This window comes from Lampris incognitus, chromosome 20 (genome assembly GCF_029633865.1).
Source record: "Lampris incognitus isolate fLamInc1 chromosome 20, fLamInc1.hap2, whole genome shotgun sequence".
Lineage (NCBI taxonomy): Eukaryota > Metazoa > Chordata > Actinopteri > Lampriformes > Lampridae > Lampris > Lampris incognitus.
The window spans coordinates 4876739-4894369 of NC_079230.1; the positions used below are offsets into that span (position 1 = coordinate 4876739).

Consider the following 17631-nt stretch of genomic DNA (forward strand, 5'->3'; position numbering starts at 1 on the left):
GTCAGAGCTGTTCACCACGGAGGTGTCCCACCTGCGGACTCTCCGGGTTCTGGACCAGGTCTTCTTCCAGAAGATGAGGTCTGTGTTGAGTTCTGATGAGCTGGCCTGCATCTTCCCCAACTTGCCACAGGTCTACGAGCTGCACGGTCAGTCGCCCCCCCCCCCCAGCTGTGTGTTTATGTTTGTATCTCCCTCTGTACTTGTGTGTCTTTTATGAGGGCCCCTGTACAGAAATTGGTTTTGGTCATTTCTTGGTCTGGAAATTTTTTGGAAATTACAACGAAAAAAAAAGTATAAGTATAGAAGAGTATAAAAAGTATAGTACTGATTTCTGGCACGTATAACATATTCTATATATTGGTATATAGAATATGTTAATGTTATGAATATAACATTTTAATGAATATATGTAACTGATAATAAATAAATGTATTATATATGAAATATATAATATAATATATAAGTCTAAAACAAGGGGATGTCTCAAAATGTCCTCAGCCAGTAAATTCATTTCTTGGATTTATTTATTTATTTATTGCTGAGAAGATGTTCTATTCAAATACAGCTATGCTAACCCTCTAACCTACAGATACCAGTCTAACCTACAGATACCAGTCTAACCTACAGATACCAGTCTAACCTACAGATACCAGTCTAACATACAAATACCAGTCTAACCTACAGATACCAGTCTAACCTACAGATACCAGTCTAACATATAAATACCAGTCTAACCTACAGATACCAGTCTTAATTACAAATACCAGTCTAACCTACAGATACCAGTCTAACCTACAAATACCAGTCTAACATACAAATACCAGTCTAACCTACAGATACCATTCTAACCTACAGATACCAGTCTAACATACAGATACCAGTCTAACCTACAGATACCAGTCTAACATATAAATACCAGTCTAACCTACAGATACCAGTCTAAATTACAAATACCAGTCTAACCTACAGATACCAGTCTAACCTACAAATACCAGTCTAACATACAGATACCAGTCTAACCTACAAATACCAGTCTAACCTACAGATACCAGTCTAACCGACAAATACCAGTCTAACCTACAGATACCAGTCTAACCTACAGATACCAGTCTAACCTACAGATACCAGTCTAACCGACAAATACCAGTCTAACCGACAAATACCAGTCTAACCTTCAAATACCAGTCTAACCTACAGATATCAGTCTAACCTACAAATACCAGTCTAACCTACAAATGCCAGTTCACACCAAATTCATTTGTGTGTAAATACCAGTTCAGACCAACTTAATTCGTGTGTGTGTGTGTGTGTGTGTGTGTGTCGTCCCTGTGATGTGCTGGCGGCCTGTCCAGCGCGTCTCCCCGCCTGCCACCCAATGACTGCTGGGATAGGCTCCAGCATCCCCGCGACCCTGAGAACAGGATAAGCGGTTCAGCTAATGGATGGATGGATGATATTATAATATATTATAATAATTATAATAAATTATTATGAATATATATAAATATATAACTATAAATATAATAATTATAATATAGTATTATAATATATGATATAATATTATGATATATAATGTATATTACGATATCATCCATTATCCAAACCACTTGTCCTCTTCTCAGGGTCGCGGGGATGCTGGAGCCTATCCCAGCAGTCACAGGTGGGGAGACACTCTGGACAGGCCATCATAGTTGTTATTATATATATTATATATTATTATTATTATTATTATATATTATATATGCGTCCTGGATACAACGTTAAACTGCAACTGCCGGGTCGTCAGCGACTAAACTGGCAACCCCACTTCAAGTCTTGGGTTGTTGTGAGGAGGGTGTGTGGACACCCAGCAGGACTATAAACAAAACCTGTCAAAGGGCGGATGAGTTCCTCTGTGAAGCAACGGCCATCCATACCTGGAGAGTAGATGGAGACCACCAGGTACTCCCCCTACTGGAACACAAGGATGACTCAACCAAACTCAGTCACCATACTGGATCGGTCGAGGCCTGGGTTAACAACGGCCACTTCCTTCACCAACCGTATGAGTGTAGTGGAGGCGGGGAGAGCCTTGTTGAGGCATCAGCTGGGCTCCTACGACCTCCATAGGTTATGCAACTGATGATGATGATGATGATGATGATATTATATATAATTATATATGTTATAATATAATCTACATGTATTATTTATCTAATATATTATCTATAATATTATATAATTATATGTAATATCAACATGTTAATGTTAGAATATGTTAACTTGAGGTTGTTTCTTGTCATGTCTGATTGTGTTTTTTGCGGTTCGCTGGGTTGCAGCCAGTCTGTATGAGGCGATGAAGAGGAAGAGAGAGTCTCCCATCGTTCAGGACATCGGGGATGTCATGCTGGCCAGGGTGAGTCTAATGATGGAAAAATACATAGTTATGACCAAGTGTTGTGGGTCATGTAGTAGGCTACGGTAGGATTTGTCTGATACCAAACACGTGGCTGTGTGTGTGTGTGTGTGTGTGTGTGTGTGTGTGTGAATGGTGGTAGTTTGAAGGTACCGCTGGGGAGGAGTTTCAGGATCATGCTTCCCAGCTGTGCAGTCAGCAGTCACAAGCTCTGGAAATTATTAAGAGCAAACAACGCAAAGACCCTCGGTTCGCTCACATCATCCAGGTAACGCACACACGAACGCACAATTCCCTTGATTGACTCACATTACTCAGGAAGCACACACATGTTTGTATTTTGTCCTCAGTGCTGGGTGGTGTCCTGCCTGCTGCGTACCAGCGGGGCTGTGGTGAGCGCTGCCGGGTGCTTTCCGGGGCCCCTGGGTGGCGGCTCATTGTCATGGGTATGGGGGGGGGGGGGGGTGGCTGTTGGACTTAGTCCCGCTGCTTGGCGTTTTTGGGACGGTCCTGGTCCCAGGCCGGCAGTCAGTGCTTGCAGTCCACACACCCGCAGGTGTCACCAGGTGGGGGTACAGGCTTGGCTTGTGCTTTAGGGGACTGGTTTGGGCACCTTGGGGGGGCTGTTGCTCTCGGGGCTCCTGCCCCCCCCCCCCCCCCCCCCCCCGTGGGCTCATGGCTGCAGAGCCTGTCTGCTGCTCAGAGGCACTACGATAAGTCGCACATCTCAGACACCAGAGTTATTGGGTTTGATCCCGTGGACGTGTCACGTTCACATACACACCACGAGCATCACTCACACAGTCCATGGGAAGTACTCTGGGTTAAAACCCACTTTCTTATCTCGTTCTCCCCCCTTTTTTAATTTTCTTCCTCCCTTTTTTTCCCCTTCTTGTCTTCTCCTTTACCGCTGTAACTGCGATCCGAAATGATTAAGATCCATTTACTCGTGTTTTGTCGAACACTTGCCAGCGTCTGTTTCCGTGTCCGTCTCGTCCGGTACATGTTGTCACTTTTCGTTTCTCCGTTTCCTTCGCTTCACTTGTGGTGATGGTCCCCCTTCCGGAGAGGCGATGCTGAGCCAACGTTTAGAAGAGGGGGACCGGTGGCAGCTATAAACGTATGACAGAAACCCCGATCCCACAGATCATCCAAAGGACGGAGTTGTTCATAAGCGGCTCTTGATAATGAATAACGATTGCCTTTGCAGGTGAAGAACCTGAACTCAACTTGCAGATGAACTCTGTCTTGGACACATCGGCACATCGTCTCTCATCTTCAACCGCTCCTCCGGGGTGGGGTCGTGGTGGCAGCAAGCTAAGTAGGGCACTCCAGACATCCCTCTCCCCAGCAACGCCCTCAAGCTCCTCCTGGGGGATCGCAAGATGTTCCCAGGCCAGATTGGACATGTAGTCCCTTCAGCGAGTTCTGGGTCTACCCCGGAGTCTCCCCCCAGTTCGACGTGCCTGGAAAACCTCCGAAGGAAGGCGTCCAGGAGGCATCCTAACCAGATGCCCGAACCACCTCAACTGGCTCCTTTGGATGCGAAGGAGCAGCGGCTCTACTCCGAGCTCCCTCCGGATGTCCCAGCTCCTCAGCCTATCTCTAAGGCTGAGCCCAGACACCCTACGGAGGAAACTCATTTCAGCCACTTGTATCCACCATCTCACCCTTTCAGTCACCACCCAAACACCATAGGTGAGGGTTGGAACCAAGACTGACTGGTAAATTGAGAGCTTTGCCTTCCGGCTCAGCTCCCTCTTCACCACAACGGTCCGGTACAACGTCCACATTCCTGCTGATGCTGCACCAATCCGCCTGTCAATCTCCTGCTCCATCCTACCCTCACTCGTGAACAAGACCCCGAGATACTTGAACTCCTTCACTTGAGGCGACAACTCATCCCCAACCCGGAGGGAGCAATCCACCATTTTCCGGTAGAGAACCACGGCCTCAGACTTGGAGGTGCTGACTCTCATCCCGGCCGTTTCAGACTCAGCTGCAAACCGCCCCACTGGGCGCTGGAGGTCACGTTCTGATGAAGCCAACAGAACCACATCACATAGGCATACAAATTCCCTGTGTTGTGCGCTGAGCCTGCCGACAGCAAGGTTTAAAAATAAAAAACAAACGTGCATATTTGTGATAGCCAGCTGTGAGTTTTGATGCTGGTGTTAGCTTAAAAAGCTTGTTTCTCCTGGGCCAGATTTTGTATTATTTCAGTTGTGATCCTATTATATCCTGTGTGTGTGTGTGTGTGTGTGTAGGAGTGTGAGGCCAGCCCTCACTGTAGGAGACTGCAGCTCAAAGACCTGCTGGTGTCGGAGATGCAGAGGGTCACCAAGTACCCGCTGCTGCTGGACAACATCATCAAACACACTGAGGGTGAGGAGGAAACACACATACACACACACACACACACACACACACACACAAAGTTGTTGCTGACATCACACACGACAACCAAATGTCACTTGCCGAGAGGACACAGACATGAAGGTGCAGTCTGAGTGCAGCCCTGCCTGCTGTGCCGAGGCTGCTTGTGGTGGAGGAAACCACCACACCCAGTTTGCCCCCCGAAGCTGGCATGTCATTCCTCTGTCTTCCTGCAGCTGGCTCGTCGGACCTCTCCCTCCTCCAGCGGGCCCAGGCCTGTTGCCGGGGGATTCTGCAGGCCGTCAACGAGGTCGTCAGAGAAACTGAACACCGGCAGCGCCTCGGCCAGTACCAACGCCGGCTGGACGCCGCGCCGCAGTTTAAGGTGACGCTGCCGGTTGTGTTTTTGTTTTGTGTGTTTATGGATGGACGTGACTCAGACCCGCAGCTGAAATGCTTCTCCAGTGTCCGATGCTCTGATTTGTTTTCCTGTGTTGTGCGCCACATGGCGGCCAGATGGCGTTATGTCACACTGCTTGTCTCCCATAGAGTCTGGATCTGACCAGCAAGAGAATGATCCATGAAGGCTCCCTCACCTGGAAAGTCAGCAAAGACAAGACGCTAGGTAATGTAGACTGTCTGTTGTGTCCTGCGCTGCCCCCTACTGGCCAATATCAGTTTCCCTTTTTTTTATTGAGTTATACCAAGATCATACAAACTATGTACGTATTTACGTTGGATCAGAAGCCTCATCTGCCCCTGCAGACACAATTGGCCGTGTCTGCGGGCGGGAAGCCGGATGTGGGAATGTGTCCTGGTCGCTGCACTAGCGCCTCCTCTGGTCGGTCAGGACGCCTGTTCAGGGGGGAGGGGGAAGTGGGGGGAATAGCGTGATCCTCCCACACGCTGCACCCCCCTGGTGAAACTCCTCACTGTCAGGTGAAAAGAAGCGGCTGGCGACTCCACATGTATGGGAGGAGGCGCGTGGATCAGAGGGGGTGGAGCAGCGACCGGGGCGGCTCAAAAGATGGGGTAATTGGCCGGGTACAACTGGGGAGACAAAGGAGGGGAAAATCTTTTAAAAACCGTTGGGGGGGGGGGATTAGAAAAAACCAGCGTTCTGGTTCCAGTGACCTCTTGACCTTAACAGAGATTCAGGCGCTGCTGCTGTCAGACCTGCTGGTTCTGCTCCAGAGGGTTCCGGACGACCGGCTGCTGCTGCGCTACCCGTCCCGCTGGCTGGGCGGGGGCGGCGGGGGAGGGGGAGACACCAAGACCTCCTTCAGCCCCCTGGTCCGGCTGGACTCTCTGCTGGTCCGCTCCGTAGCCACAGGTGAGGGAGCCGCAGGGTTGAAGGGTCAAGGGTTGGGTTTTTCCTGCAGTATGGCGACCTGCTGGTAACGCTCTGTGATTTACCAGACTTCCCCTACTTGTGTACTCTCTACTTGTGTACTCTCTACTTGTGTACTCTCTACTTGTCTACTCTCTACATGTGTACTCTCTACTTGTGTACTCTCTACATGTGTACTCTCTACTTGTCTACTCTCTACTTGTCTACTCTCTACATGTGTACTCTCTACTTGTGTACTCTCTACATGTTTACTCCCTACTTGTGTACTCTCTACTTGTCTACTCTCTACTTGTGTACTCTCTACTTGTGTACTCTCTACTTGTGTACTCTCTACATGTGTACTCTCTACTTGTGTACTCTCTACTTGTGTACTCTCTACATGTGTACTCTCTACTTGTGTACTCTCTACTTGTGTACTGTCTACTTGTGTACTCTCTACATGTTTACTCTCTACTTGTGTACTCTCTACTTGTGTACTCTCTACTTGTCTACTCTCTACATGTGTACTCTCTACTTGTGTACTCTCTACTTGTGTACTCTCTACATGTTTACTCTCTACATGTGTACTCTCTACTTGTGTACTCTACTTGTGTACGCTCTACTTGTGTACTCTCTACATGTTTACTCTCTACTTGTGTACTCTCTACTTGTGTACTCTCTACTTGTCTACTCTCTACTTGTGTACTCTCTACTTGTGTACTCTCTACTTGTGTGCTCTCTACATGTGTACTCTCTACTTGTGTACTGTCTACTTGTGTACGCTCTACTTGTGTACTCTCTACATGTTTACTCTCTACTTGTGTACTCTATTTGTGTACTCTCTACTTGTCTACTCTCTACATGTGTACTCTCTACTTGTGTACTCTCTACATGTGTACTCTCTACTTGTGTACTCTCTACTTGTGTATTCTCTACATGTTTACTCTCTACATGTGTACTCTCTACTTGTGTACTCTCTACTTGTGTACGCTCTACTTGTGTACTCTCTACATGTTTACTCTCTACTTGTGTACTCTCTACTTGTCTACTCTCTACTTGTGTACTCTCTACTTGTGTACTCTCTACTTGTGTGCTCTCTACATGTGTACTCTCTACATGTGTACTCTCTACTTGTGTACTGTCTACTTGTGTACGCTCTACTTGTGTACTCTACTTGTGTACTCTCTATTTGTGTACTCTCTACTTGTCTACTCTCTACATGTGTACTCTCTACTTGTGTACTTTCTACTTGTGTACTCTCTACATGTGTACTCTCTACATGTTTACTCTCTACTTGTGTACTCTCTACTTGTCTACTCTCTACATGTGTACTCTCTACTTGTGTACTCTCTACTTGTGTACTCTCTACATGTTTACTCTCTATATATATTAGCAAAAGATAGGCTTTTTTCTGTTTAGTATTGATTAAATTCCTGAGAAATGCCTCTTCTGTCTGAAGTACGAACTACTTTTCAGGTTCCATCCATTTATTTGATTCCCCCTACACACGGAGAGAAAATGATTTGTCGCCCTCTGGTGGTAGCATTCCTACCACAGCATGAAGTTGGAAGTTCATTGTCAGACAACGGGATTATCTCGCTTTCGATTGCGCAGTTTATCCTTAAAAGCCGGCCATTACAGTGGCTCTACTGGAGGGGATTTGTAATCATTTTTCCAAAAACTGATCACTGGAGAAATGAATGGCGATTCTTCTCTGATGGGAACATGACCACTGTAGGGTGCAGGTTTTCACTTTCCCTCCCTGTTCCACTAGGTTTTGATGTGAGGTTCTGTTATCCTGCTCTTGTGTGTTTCTGACCATGTGTCTGTGTCTCTCAGACAACAAAGCGCTGTACGTCATCAGCCCCACAGAGAGTCAGATCTACGAGCTGGTGGCTGGCTCGGCCTCGGAGAAGAACACGTAAGTGCCGCTGGATTTGCTGGGATTGTAAAGGTCTTTGGGGACGGCATGGCGGGGCAGTGGTTAGCACGGTCACCTCACAGCAAGAAGGTCCTGGGTTCGCGCCCCGGGGTAGTCCAACCTTGGGGTTCGTCCCGGGTCGTCCTCTGTGGAGTTTGCATGTTCTCCCCCATGTCTGCGTGGGTTTCCTCCCACAGTCCAGAGACATGTAGGTCAGGTGAATCGGCCGTACTAAATTGTCCTTAGGTATGAGTGTGTGTGTGTGTGTGGGGGGGGGGGGCTGTGATGGCCAGGGTGTCTCCCTGCCTGTCGCCCAATGACTGCTGGGATAGGCTCCATCATCCCCGTGACCCTGAGAGCAGGATAAGCGGTTTGGATAATGGATGGATAAAGGTCTTTGGAGTAGGCATCTTCATTTACCAGGCTAATCACAAATGCGTTCTCGTGTTGACTTTGTATCTGATGTTTTTTCTAGCTGGAAAGACTTGCTTGAGAAGACCATCTCATTGGCCGGCAGCTCATCACCCTCGACCAATCACAGTTCCACACCCATATCGTGAGTGGTCAAGTTATCGTGATGTCAAACGACTTTCCTTCCATACGGACATCGAAAAACTGAAAGTCCTGCACACTCGGATCAGTACACTAAGCATCTCAGCTTACAGTGGACAGTAAATTGTTAAACTGATCGGAGTGTGTAAATGTCCTTCTAAGCGAAGCATGCTGAAGTTTGACCTTTGTCCTTTCTGTGGATCAGAGTGGAGTTATCCACTTTTCCAGCCCAAATGAAAACATAACCGTTAGCACCTCTTGTATTGTAAGCTTCGTGTGTGTGTGTGTGTGTGTGTGTGTGTGTCAACAGCTCCCCTGGTCTCAACAATCCTTCCCCGGTCTCATCTGGCAGGCGTATCTACCCATCAGGTGAGCAGAGGTCAACACTCGCCAGCCTTGACATCAAATGTTGAGAAGTATTTGGGTCAGGTCTTTTAACGTGGCTTTGTCGCTCGCTTGATTCGGGGCATTTGTTCCCCTCCTAGGTGATTCGATGAAGGAGCGGTCGGTCCAGTCCTCTAGCGGCGACAACGCGCTCATTTCCACCGCACCCACCGACCAATCAGGAGCTTTCCTCTGTGGCGATAGGCTAACAGTGGGCGTGGCCGAAGCCGCTCTGCAAGACGGTAATGACGCATTCAGATAAATGTTATTTCCAAGTTTTCCTGTCGTGATGGAGTCCGACACAGATCCCGATAGGTCCTGATTGAGGACCTTCTTCTGCCGCCAGTCGATGCAGGCATGTTTGATTAACCTGGTCAGCTGCTGGCTCTGCAGAGGAGGAGTGGACCAGTATCTGTTCAGCTGAATATTACATTTCACAGAGTTACACTTGCTTTCATGTACCGTCATCGTCCTAAACTGTGTGTAACGTCCCCTTCTTCAGACCCAAATTGGCAGATTAATTGTGATCTACATTTTAATCTGTTTACTGTAACGGTCACAGATGAATGGACTCACTAGCCCTCGCCTAACGGGTCAGACCCTTTAATCGACTGGATAAGTTAGTCACCCGTGGTGCGGGAGACCCGGGTTCGCGTCCTGGCTGCGGTGGACCCAAATTCATGATCAAGTTGTGTCATCTCTCACACAGCCCTGGTCGCGTGACATCCCCTTTCACAGTCTTGATTTCTCACTTTTTTCGCTCACCTGCAGTTGAAACGCTGAGGCAGCTGATATTCCGAGATCTGGAGGAAGACCAGTGGAGCCACAATTCGGACAACACGCCCACCAACGAGACGACCAATGAGAGGAGCACCTTCACTGACGGACAAAGGCCAGGGTCCCTTGAAACCGGCCTTGGTGTCAGTGTCAACCAATGGGAGGCTGAGCCAGAGGAGGCCCCGCCTCCGGAGGCAGAGCACCCGGCCTTTCAGGTCATGAGGAAAGGTAATGGATCCCACTGAGACCAAATCTCCGTGAGGATAAGCAAACGTTCAAACATGGAGTCCCTCTCGGGACGGGTTCTACTCCCTCCAGTGTGGAGGGTGGATTTGAAAGCGCTGTCGTCAGTACTTCAGAGCAAAGTGATCAGAGACCAAGGTGGAACAGGAAGTTCGCTTGCAGGCTGCAGTACAGATAACCGCATCAAACATTTAGTGCCTCCTGTAACTCATACATGCTGTGGTTTGAGCCTCCGTGTCGTCTTTAATAGAGACGAACGTGACTCGGCCGCTAATGGGTTTTCTTTTTCTTTCTGTGTGTTAAAAATGGATTTGTGTGCCTGCCTGCTCCTCTGCATGTATTCTGACCACTCAGAGATTCAGATTTTCTTCTTCACACCCTTCCTCTGCTTCTGTTCTCCTTCCTTCATCTGCTCACACACACATACATCACACGGTCCTGCATTTCATCTCCTTCTGTCATTCCGTCTCATTCTTCATATGGACACCACTTTTTTTAATACACACACAAACACACACACACACACACACAATTCTTTGCACGTCTGTCCTCTGTATAGCTGTGGTTGCGGGCTCTCCTTCTATTCCCGATGACATCACTGATGATGTCGCCCTAACTGCAGACCAATCATCAGGTCCGAGAGGCGGGGCCACTGCACAGGGTAATGACGATGAGCTTGCTGTAGTGGGCACCGTGCCCTAGTCTTGACCACAGCAACATGCCTTTATGTGTTTGTCTTCATCAGGAGTCCTCAGTGGAATTGTATAAGTGAAGGTTTTGTTGGTCTTTCTGTGGTCCTGTCAGCTCTAATCCTGATGTCCGTTACAAAGCACTCAATTAAAAGGACGACACCTCGAGTCGCAGGAAGTCCGAGAGATGCAAATTCAAATATTTGCAAACCAATTCACTGTAGTAGCCCGAGTGATAACTCATCTGGAACAATCTGAATGGGGCGTCCAGGTGGTGTGGTGGTCTATTCCGTTGCCTACCAACAAGGAGATTGGCGGTTCAAATCCTCGTGTTACCTCCGGCTGGGTCGGGCGTCCCTACAGACACAATTGGCCAAGTTTGCGGGTGGGAAGTCAGATGTGGGTATGTGTCCTGGTCGCTGCACTAGCGCCTCCTCTGGTCGGTCGGGGCACCTGGTCCGAGAGGGGGAACTGGGGGGAATAGCGTGATCCTCCCCCGCGCTACGTCCCCCTGGTGAAACTCCTCACTGTCAGGTGAAAAGAAGTGACTGGCGACTCCACATGTATGGGAGGAGGGGGTGGAGCAGTGACCAGGACGGCTCTGAAGAGTTAGATAATTGGCCAGATACAATTGGGGAGAAAAGGGGAGGAGGGATCCAGAAAAAAAAAAAGAAATAAATGCTGAATCCTTTAAGACTGCTTATTTTAGAGGCGATGGAGTAGTCCTCCATCAGCCTTGAATGAAGGAACCTACATTTACATGTTGACCAGCAGAGCTTCTTTTTGTTTCCAAGTAGAGTGAATTTTTCTGTTATGTAGTGTCCAAATAGGCCCTGTGATGGCCTGGCGGCCTGTCCAGGGTGTCTCCCCGCCTGCCGCCCAATGACTGCTGGGATAGGCTCCAGCATCCCCGCGACCCTGAGCAGGATAAGCAGTTTGGATAATGGACGGAACGGATGGGTGGTATTGTCTAAATACAGACAAACTGTAAAACTCTGGTTGTGTTGAGTGAGATTTAAGTTTGGAAATGAACTGAGCAGAATTTCATTTCATTGATAAAACTGCACACATGCAGATTTTCTCTGGTTCTGCTCAGATAACTCTTTCTCCCTACCCAAAGGGAACACGTTCTACCTGGTGATGCCCAGCGAGCAAGGCGAGAGCGCCACCGACGACTTCAACGACCCCCCCACACCCACCGCCCACGACTTCCCGCAGCCCCTGCAGGAAGTGATGTCACTGCCAGTACAGCCGAGGGGGGAGGAGGTGGTCGTGGAGGAGGAGGAGGAGGTGGTGGGGCAGGGAGATGCACAGGCTCAGGCTTGTGGTCTGAAGCCCAACCAATCAGAAGCTTTGCAGCAGGAACAAGAAGAAGCAGCTGGCCAATCGCAGACGGGGCTCCAGAGCCACGTAATCAAGAACGTGGATGAGATTTTCCACACCATCGAGGAGCTGATGAGCAAACTGAACCAGCTGAGAGTGAGTAGAGATGTTCCTCTTTAAAGTGGTGCTCCCTAACACTCCCACACAGCTGAAAATAGACTTAGACTGCTTTTATTTTCATTGCCTTATATGCATGTCTCATACATAAAAGGTAACGAAATTACGTTTCACATGGACCACAGTGCCACATAAAAACAAATAACACGCAATAAATATTAAAAACAAAAATTACTTCACAGACCTAAACATCACAAGCACACCTGACACAGACAGTGAGTAAGAAGGTCAAAAAAGTCATTTTATGGAAGGTCCAAGTGTTCAGGCTGTTGAGGAACCTCACAGCCTGAGGAATGAAGCTGTTGCATAGTCTGGTGGAGGCAGCACGGCTGCTCTGGTACCTCCTGCCAGAGGGTAGGAGGGTGAAGTGGATGTGGGGAGGGTGGGTGGGGTCCTTCGTGATGCTAAGAGCCTTCCGGGTGCACCGTGCATCAAAGATGGCCTGGATGAATGGGAGAGCAGTTTCTATGATCTTTCCACCTGTCTTCACCATCCGCTGTAGGGATTTGCGGTCGGAGGCCTTGCAGTTCCCATGCCAGACAGTTATACAGCTGGTCAGAATGCTCTATGGTGCCTCTGTAGAATGTGGTGAGGACGGGTGGGGGGAGACTCGCCTTCTTCAGACGCCGCAGGAAGTGAAGACGCTGCTTGGCCTTCTTGGAGAGCGCAGTGACATGTGAGGATCAGGAGAGGTCCTCTGTGACGTGAACTCCCAGGAACCTAACACTGCTGACTTTCTCCACGTCCATACCATTGATGGTCAGAGGGGTATGGTGGGTGCTGGTCTTTCTAAAGTCAATAATGACCTCCTTAGTTTTTCATGTGTTTAGGGAGAGGTTGTGGTTTTTGCACCTCGCCACCAGCTGATCCACCTCTGCTCTGTATGATGAGTCATCGTTGTTGCTGATGAGACCTACCACTGTGGTATCATCAGCAAACTTTATAATGAGGTTGGAGGTGGATGATGCTGTGCAGTCGTGAGTCAGCAGGGTGAACAAGAGTGGACTCGGCACACAGCCCTGTGGAGCGCCAGTGCTCAGAGTGATGGTCATGGAGGAGAGCTTGCCAATTTGCACTGACTGTGGCCTCCCCGTGAGGAAGTCCAGCACCCAGTTGCAGAGGAAGGTGTTAAGGCCCAGCTGGCTCAGCTTTCCGATCAGGTGTTGTGGTATGACTGTATTAAAAGCTGAGCTGAAGTCAATGAACAACATCCTCACATAGATGTTCTTTCTCTCCAGGTCCTAGCTGACCTCTGACCTCATGTCTCCACCTGCCCAAAATAAAACATTACCATATTTGCCCGAATATAAGATGACCCTCGCCTTTTTCAATTCCTGTTGCTGAAAAATACTTCTTTGAAGAACAATTCTTGTTTTGATAAAGAAAATCATTTTCTTTGACAATGCTGTGATAAAAACACATGGAATAAAACAAAGTAAGCTGATATCAGCAGCTTTTAAATGAAATTGTCATTTGAATAGAAATCAAATTTGGCAGATATTTATGAAAATAAATTTTAAATGAATGAGTTATTTAAATAAAATAATAAATTGATTTTTTTTTCTTCAATAAAACAAGAATGAAATTAAACTGTAGCCTCATGGTATTTCCAATACCATTTTACCCACTCACACTGAAAAAACCTGAATATCATAATTCCAATCAGTGTGTTAAGCAGGAAATGTGAACCTTGCTGATAAATATAACTTGCACTATCTTTTGTCGTGAATGTGTAATGATATTTAAAGGTGTAGTCCTTGAACGTAAGAGGAACCCAGTTTCTCAGGTGTAATTTACAGGAAAAAAGCATTCTCATGTATTCAGAATTATACAGTTTGACCAATACAGTCACTATTTGAATTACAACACAATTCTCCATTTGACATGATGCACACACCCTCCTTCACATCCTCTCTGGACAGCGCTGGTGTTGCCGGGCAGGTTTGGGCATTTAACCTCAGCACCGCGTTCCCTCCCATACACAACAAACACACATTTATAAAAACCGTCAACAGGAAACATTTGCTAAAGGGATGTTTTGCCATTTTTACCCAAATAATACCCTCTCTTATTTATTTGTGTGAATAACAACAAGAAGTGGGTTGCTCCCTCCGGGTTGGGGATGAGTTGTTGCCCCAAGTGAAGGAGTTCAAGTATCTCGGGGTCTTGTTCACGAGTGAGGGTAGGATGGAGCGGGAGATTGACAGGTGGATTGGTGCAGCATCAGCAGTAATGTGGATGTTGTACTGGACCGTTGTGGTGAAGAGGGAGCTGAGCCGGAAGGCAAAGCTCTCAATTAACCAGTCAGTCTTCGTTCCAACCCTCACCTGTGGTCATGAGCTTTGGGTAGTGACTGAAAGGGTGAGATCGCGGATGCAAGCGGCTGAAATGAGTTTCCTCCGTAGGGTGTCTGGGCTCAGCCTTAGAGATAGGGTGAGGAGCTCGGACATCCGGAGGGAGCTCGGAGTAGAGCCGCTGCTTGAGGTGGTTCAGGTATCTGATTAAGATGCCGCCTGAGTGCCTTCCTTTGGAGGTTTACCGGGCACAGCCAACTTGGAGGAGACCCCGGGGTAGACCCAGAACTCGCTGGACAGACTACATGTCCATTCTGGAATTAGGAATGCCTCGGGATCCCCTAGGAGGAGCAGGAGGTCATTGCTGGGGAGAGGGACGTCTGGAATGCCCTACCTAGAGTGCCCAGGAGGAGCTGGAGGGCATTGCTGGGGAGCGGGACATCTAGTGTTCCCTACCTAGAGTGCCGAGGAGGAGGCCAATATTTTTTTCCTGGGATGAACCCGGAAAGTTCCCGCCCTCGGGCGCTAGGATCGGCCAGATCTGCCTGTCAGTCAACTCTCCGGATTCATCCCAGGAAAAAAATATTCGCTTACCGTACACACAGTAAAGTTGGCACAGTTAGCTTGGTTGCAAACGTGGCTAATGGCTAACAGTCAGCTAGCAAACATGGCTAGGGTTAGGGTTGTTGCGCGTTCACATCGGCCTTGACTGACAGGCAGATCTGGCCAATCCTAGCACCTGAGGGCAGGAACGTTCCAGATTGTTCCTAGGAAAAAAATATTCACAAGGAGGAGCTAGAGGGCATTGCTTGGGAGAGGGATGTCTGGAGTGCCCTACCTAGAGTGTGCAGGAGGAGCTGGAGGGCGTTGCTGGGGAGAGGGACGTCTGGAGTGCCCTACTTAGAGTGTGCAGGAGGAGCTGGAGGGCGTTGCTGGGGAGAGGGACGTCTGGAGTGCCCTACTTAGAGTGTGCAGGAGGGCGTTGCTGGGGAAAGGGACATCAGGAGTGCCCTACTTAGCTTGCTGCCACCGCGACCCGACCCCAGAGAAGCAGCTGATGATGAGATGAGATGAACAACACAAAAAAATAAAAACCGGAAAGATAGAGGATACGCAGCTTGGAACGTGTGCAGCGGTACCAGTTTTCTGAGGACCGTCTTTGCTGGTAAATCACTCTGTTAGCCCGTCTACTCTGATGTTAAATAGAGTCATGTGGGGAGTTGTGGGGCTGTGTGTGGTTTAATTCAGTGATATTTACAGTCGGTGGTATTGAACAGCCCTTGCTGATATTTACTAGCCGTTGTGACTCAGGAAGGCTGAAATATTCCACGTCGCCCCTTTAAGATGAGCGGCCCCCCTAGCAACAGGACACAGAGGGAGTCATCCGGTTAAACGTCTGTTCGTGTGTTTCCTGAAGTCAGTTTGTTTGCATGTAATCTGACTTGCAACACTTCTGCAATATCTGGACCTCAGTTTCCTCTCAGGTTCACTGTAGCACACCACCCTAAACATGCTCAACCTCTTCTGTAAAGCTCTGTAGATAATGACTTCCCCGGTGGTACACTGTTGTGTAACGATGTCGTCTCGTTGTTAACTGATGTTCTGCTCCTGGGTGGCGTGTTGTGTTGTGTCGGCTCCTTCTCTCCACCCTCACGCAGGACTTGGAGAAAGCCCATCACCGGCTCCTGAAGACCCTCAGAGAGCCCTCCGTCAGTCTGGAGCTGCAGGACCACCCGTGCCACACGCCGACCGTCACCAGGACGCCATCTCTGGACCGTGGCTCAGTGGACGGTGAGTCGGCGGGGTCAAAGTTCAGCCGGGGTCCGAAAGTTAAAGGGATAGCTTTTTTGTGCAGATCCTCTCTGTCTGGCACACAGTTGAGAGTGTCTGCGTTCGACAATGACCAACAACAAAAAAAGAACGTAGACGTCAGTACGAATGACCATAGCTGTTGTTCTGATGTCCTTTCATTCATAGACTGTGTTATTAACTCTTGTTTTTCAATTCCCCATCCAGGCAGCGAGGGAAACCCAGCAGAACCCAGAATTCAGTCAACCGGCTTCTGATCTCGTCTCTGAGTGGATTTCCTTAGCAACACACACTGTTGTGCTGGCGCTGAAACCAACACACACTTCTGCTCAGCGCGCTGACAGTCAGGTGACCTCGTCTCACCCCTCCATCTGCCCTCTAACCCATCCCCAGCATGCATTGGCTGTCAGAACAGAACCCGCAATGGACCATGGACGTTTTTCTCTTTGTCGCCCTTGGATACCAGGAACCCGGAAGACGACCTCTGACCTCTCTCGCAGGGAGGCTTCAGTTGGGTCGAACCTGGAAAGACTCTGGAAGAAGTTGAGAGGAGGAAGAAAAGCTGCAGAGCCAACGGGTGAAGGAGAAGCTTTATTAGGGAACGTTGGGAGGGAACGTTGTAAAGCGGAATCAGGACCAGGAAGGTGGAGGACACTGGAAAGGCGGAGATTTGCAAAGAAAAACCACAGTGGCCATTTTGAGATGTTGAGTGCTTGTGTGTTTGAAATCCTTAAGAGCTGGAACGAGGGAGCGGGAGAGTGTGAATTATTCTGTTTGTTTGTCTGTTTGTTTGTTAGTCTGCTTGAAGGAAATACCTGAGTGGGACCCATCACCCCAGCACTTTATCCCCTGCTCTTTCCCCCTGTCACTCAAACCTACATCCTCCAGGCTGGACGGGTCAGGGAAGGGACAGACCACCGGCTCTCTTCTGAGCCAATGCTGAAAAAAAAAAAACCTCATTCCAGCCGAGATGGCTTCCAAGTCCCCCCCCCCCCCCCCCCCCACTGGTCGCTGTACACTGGGTTCACCTGCCAGCATGGCCGAAGGACTGTCTATGTGATTCAGGTTATTTGCACTGGGTTGTCGTGAAGGATGCCGATATCACACACAAGCGTTGTTCATCACTTTTTTTATTTGACTTTGTTTGTGCGAATCCTCCCTCACTGCTGGAGAAACGCTAGTTATTGGAATATGTGTTCTTTTCTTTGGGAGAGTACCAAGATGGCCACCCACACCGACATATCCTTGACGTTTGTCCACATCCTCGTAAGCTACAGGGTGGCCATCCGGAACCTTCGGCGCTGACATATTTGTTGTTACACCGCTCATCTGGATCATACACTGTATAACCCGTAAGCTAT

General features: G+C 48.6%; 1 protein-coding gene across 1 annotated transcript in view; it reads left to right on the forward strand.

Moving 5' to 3' along the window:
* Nucleotides 1-16877, forward strand: part of arhgef11 (Rho guanine nucleotide exchange factor (GEF) 11) — a 45333-nt gene extending 28456 nt beyond the window's left edge. Inside the window, exons 24-38 of the mRNA XM_056300814.1 lie at nt 6-146; nt 2319-2395; nt 2538-2663; nt 4663-4780; nt 5008-5186; nt 5321-5396; nt 5922-6104; nt 7941-8022; nt 8498-8578; nt 8885-8943; nt 9060-9200; nt 9730-9963; nt 11788-12146; nt 16120-16252; nt 16478-16877. Coding sequence (XP_056156789.1) covers nt 6-146; nt 2319-2395; nt 2538-2663; nt 4663-4780; nt 5008-5186; nt 5321-5396; nt 5922-6104; nt 7941-8022; nt 8498-8578; nt 8885-8943; nt 9060-9200; nt 9730-9963; nt 11788-12146; nt 16120-16252; nt 16478-16527 — 2039 coding nt within the window. The 3' untranslated portion in view covers nt 16528-16877. The remainder of the gene's footprint in view (nt 1-5; nt 147-2318; nt 2396-2537; nt 2664-4662; nt 4781-5007; nt 5187-5320; nt 5397-5921; nt 6105-7940; nt 8023-8497; nt 8579-8884; nt 8944-9059; nt 9201-9729; nt 9964-11787; nt 12147-16119; nt 16253-16477) is intronic.
* The last annotated feature ends 754 nt before the right edge of the window (nt 16878-17631 follow it).